This window comes from Gracilinanus agilis, chromosome 5, assembly GCF_016433145.1.
Source record: "Gracilinanus agilis isolate LMUSP501 chromosome 5, AgileGrace, whole genome shotgun sequence".
NCBI lineage: Eukaryota > Metazoa > Chordata > Mammalia > Didelphimorphia > Didelphidae > Gracilinanus > Gracilinanus agilis.
This window is the reverse complement of record NC_058134.1, coordinates 305,510,105-305,518,929: the sequence shown is the minus strand read 5'-3', so window position 1 is coordinate 305,518,929 and position 8,825 is coordinate 305,510,105. Positions and strand designations below refer to the sequence as shown.

Genomic DNA, 8,825 nt, shown 5'->3' with positions numbered 1-8,825 from the left:
GAGAGAGAGAGAGAGAGAGAGAGAGAGAGAGAGAGAGAGAGAGAGAGAGAGAGAGAGAGCTCAATCCCTTTTCTGGAAGAGCTTATGATCTCAGGCAGAGCCCAATATGTATCTAGAGAAGTAAATACAAGGAGGGTGAGAGTTCTAACTACTGGAGGGAAAAAACCCTTTTAGGGGCTCTAGTGATGCCTCCTGCTTTTGCTTGTCTTTGCCATGAGTGGACAGACGAGATCTCAGGAGCATAGAATCTCTGACCTTAAAGGGACCCCATAGGTCATCTCAGCCATCCTGGACTTGAGCAGGAATTCAGTCTGATAAAGACTGGCTATACATGTACAATCAAAAATTTCCATATTAGTCATTTTGAGGAAGAAAACTCATAGGGGAAAAAAAGAGTAAAAAATAGCATGCTTTGGCCTGCATTGATGTCTATCAATTATTTCTCTGAAAGCAGATAGCCAGACTATTGACCAATTTTTCCAGCAGTTTTTGTCAAATAATAGGCCTTTCCTTCAGTAACTGGGGACTTTGTTTTTATCAAACAAGGTTCAAGGTATTTGTTTCTGTAAAATGTGTACCAAATCTTTATCATTAATCAAACTTAAAAAACAACAACAACAACAACAACAAAACAGTACCAAGTTGTTTTAATGATTTCTTTTTTTTTTTTTTTTGGTAGAATTTGAGATATGGCATTATTAGGCCTGCTTGTCATTTTTTTATTTCATTATTTCTCTTGAGATTCTTGACATTTTCTTCCTCCAGATGAATTTTGTTTTGTTTTTCCTTGCTCTATTAAAATTCTTTGGGGAGTTTGATTTGTATGCCATTGAATAAATTAATTTGGGTAGTTTTGCCATTTTTATTATATTGGCTTGAATACTCAGGAGCAATTAATTAGTCTGTATAATAGCTGTAACTATGAGATTAAACTAATCTCTTACAAATTGCTTTTATTAAGCAAATCAGGAGCTGAGTGGTGTTAGGAGCTCTCTGGGCAAAGAGGCCTATAGGCTTCCTTCACTCTCCAGGGCACCATCATCTTTTTGGAAAAAGAAGGTGGGAGGGTGGCAGCTCAGTGGATTGAGAACAAGGCCAAGAGATAGGAGGTCCTGGGTTCAAATCTGTCCTCTGGCACTTCTTAGCTGTGTGACCCTGAGCAAGCCACTTAACCCCCTTGCTTAGTTCTTATCGCACAGTATTGATTCTAAGACAGAAGATAATGTTTTAAAAAAAGAAAGAAGAAAAAGAAGAGGGGAATTGTATGTCTCATGTTACCCTACCCTTTTGAACCAAATGCTGATACAAAGTGTTTGACGTGTGTGTGTAAAACAAATTGCAATATTACTTGTTTGTGTTTTTTTTCATTCCCCAAATCCTCATCTCTGTTTGATTTCATTGCATGTGTTGTAATAGTCTAACCTAATTTATGGTTATTTATCCATGTGTCTTATTCCCCTATTTAACTGAATAATTCTTGATGGACAAGGATTGGTTTGTGTTCCATCTTTGTGTTTTCTGTGCCTAGGGCAGGGTACTCCCCTTAGTTAGCTTTTAATCAATTGGTTTTTTAGCTAAACTGAACATTCCTCACATGTGACTATCCAGCCTCTCCTTAAACTCTTTTTTTTAAAACCCTTAACTTCTGTGTATTGGCTCCTTTGGTGGAAGAGTGGTAAGGGTGGGCAATGGGGATCAAGTGACTTGCCCAGGGTCACACAGCTGGGAAGTGTCTGAGGTCAGATTTGAATCCAGGACTTCCTGATTCTAGACCTGACTCTCAATCCACTGAGCTACCCAGTTGAACCCTTTAAACTCTTTTAATAGAGGAAAATCAACAGTTTCAAAAGTAGTCATCAAGGATTCTAGAAGCTAAGATGGTAGAGTAAGGACAGAATGCTCCAAGTTTGCCCAAACTCACCTCTAAACAATAAAAATTAAAAAAAACAATCTTGAAACAAATCCTGGAGTGGCAGAACCAACAAAAGACAGGGTGAAACAGTTTTCCATCCCAAGACATCATGTAGGGATGGCAGTAAAGTAGGAGGGGAGCACAGTCCAAATTGAGAGGCATCTGAGTAGGTCTGGGGGAACTAGCATGGGGGAAGTCAAATCCAGCTCAATCTAGAGCAGGGAGACAAAATAGCTACAGGCCTCTCCACAGCAGTCCAGCCAGGCTGCCAAAGTCAGAGCACACTGTAGGACCTAGCAAAAGAAGCTTGGAATGCACCCCTTCCATCCCTAAAATAGAGCCAAACTTTAACATCCAAGCAAAGATCAATTAATCAGCATTTGCAAAAGACAAAGAAAAAACCTGGCTCTAGAAAGATACTTTAGTGGTAAGGATGATTAAAAAACAAATTCAGAAGAGGACCACAATGCCAAAGTAGAATTATGTGAAGCCTCAAAGGAAAGTGTGAAGGGTGTTAGACCCAAGAAGTAATCCTGGAAGAGCTCCAAAAGGAGCTGAAAAATCATATAAGAGAGTTGGAAGTAAAATTGGGAAAAGAAATGCAAAAAAAGAGTCAACAGCTTGGTAAAAGATACACAAAAATTCACTGATGAAAACAATTTCCTAAAAAACTAGAATTGACCAAATGGAAAAGGAGGCACAAAAATCCCGTGAAGCAAACAACTTCCTAAAAAGTAGAATTGGTCAAATGGAAAGGAAGATACAAAAATAGTCATCAAATATTAAATGCCACTATCAGAACTCAGCACAATGCCTAGCACCCAATAGGTACTTAATAAATGTTTCTTTTAAAAAATGTATGTAAAAAAAATGTATGTAGATGATCTTAAGAAAGCTTATAATTTTTACAAGTTTAAGATGGTTAACCTTAGAGCAGATGTGTACAGTAATTCTTTTAGAGAAATTTGATTTTTGAAATGAATAATGTTATTGTATATTTTCTTGGTAGATAAATTTCAATTTGATTCTGCTAATTCTATTAGAAATGTTGATGGCAACCACAGTGATCATTTCTGCTAGATCTAACGAAGAATGTTGTAAAGGAAAGAAGGTAAGTTTATTGTTTTTTTTCATACAAATTGTGTCATTTATATATTTTTTTATTTTAAGCTTTCCCAAATGATTAATTAATCTCTTCCACCTTTTTGGGGAAATTTGATTTGATTTTTTCATAGAATCTTTTCTTACTATCTTAGGAGTAGAGCTCAGTCATATTATGTTTTTATTTAAGTAAAAACTTAGAAATGTATGGTTTTTGTGCATGTTTTTCCCCTAACCTTCCCATAGAAGATCTATCCCAAATCCTAGAGACCTTTAGTACTGGTCATTTTAAAATGTTGGGTTACAAATATATAGCATTAAAAACTAATTGAAAGGGGGCAGCTGGGTAGCTCAGTGGATTGAGAGCTAGGCCTAGAGACGGGAGGTCCTGGGTTCAAATTTGACCTCAGACACTTCCCAGCTGTGTGACCCTGGGCAGGTCACTTGACCCCCATGGCCCACCCTTACCACTCTTCTGCCTGGAGCCAATACACAGAAGGTAAGGGTTTAAAAAATAAACTAATTGAAAACATATATATATATGCATATATATATATATAATTCAGGCTATTCATAACTTGTCTGCCTTTCTTATTTTATGACTGATCCACCCCCTTTCTCAGCTGTACATGTTCTTAACAATGTCATTAAAACTGTCTAGTATTTGATCAAAATCAATAGTGATCATATAATGTCATCCCCCGAAATCACACCTGTGCCCTGGACTGATTCAGGATTCTTGAAGCCTGTGCTCGCCAAATACAAACCCTGACAGGTTCTGCCAGGCAAGAAAGGATCTGTATCCAGGCCAGGCTATCGGCTGCATGTCTGTCATCCAAGAAAGGACCAGCCAAACTGAGTTGGAAATAGCTCTTGGGTCATCAGGTGACAAACTGGGTCCAAAAGTCATGAAAAACCATCTGCTTCCATATCAAAGGGATTTCAGCCGTCTCTGTGGAGGAACTCTGCTTGTCTTCTTAAAAACAGAAGAAGGGAGATAAGGCAAGATAGTCACGGATGCAGACTCCATCCTGGGGTCTCCAATGTGCTGGAGACTTGATAGAAGTCGGCAGGAAGTCACGGCAGCCCACACGAATGCAGTCTTTGGCTCCTTTGGCAAACCTATTCTAGTGAACTCGGGGCAGGATTTTTTTTTAACCATTCAACTGAGAAACTTCTATTAGGTACCTGCTATGTTACTGAAAAGAAAAAGCTGTAAGCATTTGCAGTGTGTTAAGCATGATGCTGAGCTCTGGGGGTACACAGAGAGAACCCAGCTAGTGCTGCTGCCATAGAGCTCACCCTCTACTGGGGGCAGGCCAAGTGCTAAGCCCTAATGGTTGCAGCAAGGACGGTAAGATGCAGTGCTTAGCACAGTGTCCGGCACATACTAGGAGCTTAGCAAATAGTTATTGACTGACTGACCCAGGGGGCCTCGGGGCATTGGAGCTGGTGACTGTTCTGCAAGCAGTGCCAGCCACCATGTCTGTCTTTGTATGTCAAGGGGTGGTGGGCCGTGCTGGTCCCTCATGCTGGCCTTTCTGTAAAGAGAGGAGCTGAGTGTGCCCATTAGAAGAGAAACAATTAGATCGCCCTCTAGAAAGAGATAGTAAGCCCAAGAGCAAAGGGTGGATGACCATTTGTTGAGGCTGTTAGAGGTTAAATCGCCTTTTCAAGTCTAAGAATTTGGTTCCTTAAGTTCTTGGAAGAAATCTTCCTTCAGTTATCATTGGCCAAAGTAAGGTTCTCTTTGATAGAGGGATCTTAAGGAATTATGAACATTTCTCCGATTCTTTTCCTTTTCCTGGACCTAATGTTTCCCTACCAACTGTGACAGCATTCTCGTTCTCAAAAGCTCCATGAATAAGAAAGCCTCATTACACAGATTCTAGGTGACAAAGTTCTGTTCTGGCTTTCTCGGCAAAGACTGTAGATCCTTGCTTTACTGTTCTGAGATGGTATGGATGTGATCACCTCCACTTATTTGTGCAAATGCCTATATAACAAACCATGTGGCTTCTTGACTTTATTTGTTTCTTTTTAGGATGCCATCTATGATAGCACCAACATTTTGAACACAGTCACCTTTCCTACTCGAGTCCTGAAATCCTATTCAGTAAGAAAACCTTTCTCTTGAGGGTATCAAATGGGAGGGAGGATGAATAATGAAAATCATCTATTAAAAGAAACTGATGCCATGTGTAAAATGCCCAGGGGGCAGCTGGGTAGCTCAGTGGATTGAGAGCCAGGCCTAGAGACGGGAGGTCCTAGGTTCAAACCCGGCCTCAGCCACTTCCCAGCTGTGTGACCCTGGGCAAGTCACTTGACCCCCATTGCCCACCCTTACCAATCTTCCATCTATAAGACAATACACCAAAGTACAAGGGTTTAAAAAAAAAGAATAAAAATGATTTAAAAAAAAGAAACTGATGCCATGTGTAAAATCTTGCATTTGTGATGGAGCTCATCTCAAGCCATACAAATGCTGTCTGAATGGGATATATACACACATGTAGGCATATTCCAGACAAATTGAGAACAGAATCAAGGTGACCTTAGATAGGAAGACATTAGCAGCTGGATGTCCTGTGGAATGTGTCCTGTGGAATGTGTCCTGTGGAAGGTGGTATTTGAACTGTCTTGAAGCACCAGTGATCACAAGAGGTGAGGAGAGAGGAACATTCAGGCTGTGCAGTATAGAAAGGAGAAGCTGGAACATTTGAAGCATGAAAGTGGGAAGAGGCAGAATGGCTGGGTACCTCAGTGTACAGAGTGGATTAATAAGTTTGTCAGAAGGAGCTGGCTTATAAAGGAATGCTGAACAGAGGATTTTAGATTTGATCCTAGTCATAATCTTGCCTTATTATTTCCAGACAGTGATAGGACAAGACAAACAAGCAAATTGCAATTTTCCCAAAATAGGGAGCTTACCTTAGCTCAAGAGATTTGGGAATAGGAAGAAGATCCAGGTCCCTGGTTGTAATCTTTTGTGGAGGAGCCCCAGGTGGTGAATTCCACCAATGAACACTCTAGGGCCATGGTGGCAAAACTATGGCACAGATGGCACTGTCTGTGGGTACGCGTGCCATCTCCACCCCTCCACCTCCCACTCCCAGAGTTGTTACTAGAAAGGCTGAGGGACTTGGGGAGAGTTGCACCCCTCCCCCTCTCCACCTGTGCTAACAACATGTTTTCACATCCCCCACCCCTCTGCCCAGCAGCCCAACGGGAGCGCACAGGGTTGTAGGTGGCAGAGCTGGAGGGGAGTGGAGAATTTGGGCCACTCCCCTCCCCCTCTCTACACTCACTGAGGGCATTCTTCACTTCATCCACCCTTCTGCCCAGTAGCCTGATGGGTGTGCTTCCTCCCTCCCGTGTGGGGTAAGGGGGAGGCGGGGCATGCTTGGCACTAGCCTCTGGGGAGTGGCATAGCAACAGTCTCTAAAAGGTTCATCATCACTGCTCTAGGGGTTTTCCCCCTGGGGGAAGGGTGGGGCACTATTCCAAGGACTGTCCTTTCTCCCCCATTCCCCTGCCCCCCCCAAATCTTCATGGTTGTCAATTTTCTTGATTAAAATTAAGCCCAACAGAGGCATAAAGTTCTGAGTACAGTCAATTTATTGGGAAGCCTAGGTTGTCTTGGCTCCTCGGCCATCCAAAATACCACAAGGTGGGGTTTACTAGCCTTCAAATAGTTTTGGAAAGTACAAGAGAACAAAGAATAGGGAGCATCGCAGATGGAAAATAATATGATTGGTTACAAAGTCAAGTAGCATAGATGATGGAAAAAGATATGACTGGATGGAAGTCTGGAATTTAGGGCAAGCAACAACTCCTCCTTTCATCTTGTTGCTATGGAAAGATCACTTGGTGGCATCCACTTGCATCAGTAGTTATTATCACCATGATACATGATAACAGACCGGACTTTGTGGAAGGGCAGAATGTTTTTTCAAGGCTTATTGGTGAGATAACAGGTCTCATTTAACTATATATATGGTATATACAAGGCTCATTAGTAAGATGACAGGTCTCCCTTAATTGTGCATAGGGAGTAAGCTGTTTAGAGGTAATATATTCTTTTGAATTAAGGTGATTTCTAGGACAGCTTAGTTGAGAGAGGAGAGCTAAACTTCTGAACTTAGAAACATGACTTAGGCAGTTATAGAATAGAACCAATTACAGAATGGCATCAAATAGAAGATACAAAAATCCCCAATATTTGATTTTCTCAGGTGTGTTTGTAATCAGCAGTAGATGAAGACATGATAATGGGGAAGGGAAGAGATGAGGTCACGATGTGCATGGAGAGGGTTTGCTTCTTCATCAGAGACTGGAGAAGAGGAGGAAAATAATTGGGTATGATAGTTTTAAAAAGTATGGAGGAGAAATAAGGAAGAGGAAGTTCACGGTGAATGTCAGATTTTCTCAGTAATGAAAGAAATGAAATTTTTACCTGAAGGAGTAGGAGGCCTGAGAGAAAAGCAGGTTTGGCATCACTACCATGGCAAATTGCCAAAATAATCACTTAGAGAAGAGTAAAAGTCTTGGCTTTCTACTGAGAGGACTGTCAGAGACCCAGGCAGCACAATTGTAGCATAGAAGAAAGAGCAAAAGAGGCAGATAGAGGGAATAATCTAGGGTTGAGGCTTGGTATCATATGAGAAACAATAGGACAAGGGAGCAAGAGGCTTGAGAGAGAGGAGAGTGTGGAAAATGAATTGTTTCACTAAATTTGACACTGGGAAAGGAGAGTAGGCATGTTGGTTTGAGAAGAGGGATTGATAGAGGCAAGGAGGGGAATCTCACTGGGAGGACAAAGAATAGAATTAAGAAGAGTATGGCACAGGAGTCTTTGAGGTGTGACAGACCTTGTTAATTTTGTGTTAAAACCACTAAAGTTCAGTAGCCATGGAGCCACAGATATACAATATACTGAGAATTTGGTGAAGCCTGAGGAAATGCCTGTCCCTGAAAACCCCTGGGCAGGCTTCTTGGGGCCTCAGGAGCAGCCTTTGCTTTTTTCACTCCTTTAGATGGGAAAGATTTACAACCCTCTTTGGGAACTTTGTCTAGTAGACATGGGTTTGGTCTGTTTAGATCGTCTGAAGATTCCAGATTGTGGCATGACACATATTTGACTGTATGATGCTGGGCCAATTATTTATCATCTCTAAACTTAGGCCTTGAAAAGTGTGAGGATCAAACTACATGCCCATTAAGGCCTTTTCCAGCTCTAAAATCTTTAAGAATGTGGCCCTGTGAGACATGGAGGGCTTTGAGTGAATGCTGCTGGCTTTGTTCCACAATCTCTTACCCTACCTCTGTAGCCTAGTAGACCAAAAAAACCAAGAACCTGCCTTCAGATAGGGCTCCCCATCTAGGAGTCTGTCCTCACCTTTGAGGTGTTGATTGTTGCTAGGTTACAGTTAATCAGGGAAAATAGAAAGCAAGACCAACTCTTGGGGCTGTTGCAGAGACGTTGCCGCTTTACTGGCCATTGTTGACTCCTCTTGGGATCCAGATGACCCAGTTTTTCTTTTTCTGCCTTCTGTTACCATGGGGGAAGGAGGCTGGTGAAAGCTGGCTGTAGAATACAAAGTAGGCAAAAAGTATTAACAAAAGAAGGAATGTGAGAGGACTTTCTTCTGGCAGCCAGGGTGGTAGAAAATGCCAAAGGAAAGATCCTATGGCATGAGAACAGAACTGGAGGAATAATAGAGAGGAAATAATTGGGGATATTTTTAGGGAAAATGTTTCATCACCTTTTCCCAGCTTTTAAACTCTAGTCAGTCCAGAATTTTGTGCAGGG

At 41.5% G+C, this 8,825-nt stretch overlaps 1 protein-coding gene across 5 annotated transcripts in view; it reads left to right on the top strand.

Moving 5' to 3' along the window:
* Positions 1-8,825, top strand: part of MLC1 (modulator of VRAC current 1) — a 40,271-nt gene that overhangs the window by 10,946 nt on the left and 20,500 nt on the right. For all 5 annotated transcript variants that reach the window (XM_044677726.1, XM_044677728.1, XM_044677727.1 and 2 more), the window contains 2 exons: positions 2,922-3,023; positions 5,058-5,129. In XM_044677726.1, the coding sequence (XP_044533661.1) occupies positions 2,922-3,023; positions 5,058-5,129 (174 nt within the window). The remainder of the gene's footprint in view (positions 1-2,921; positions 3,024-5,057; positions 5,130-8,825) is intronic.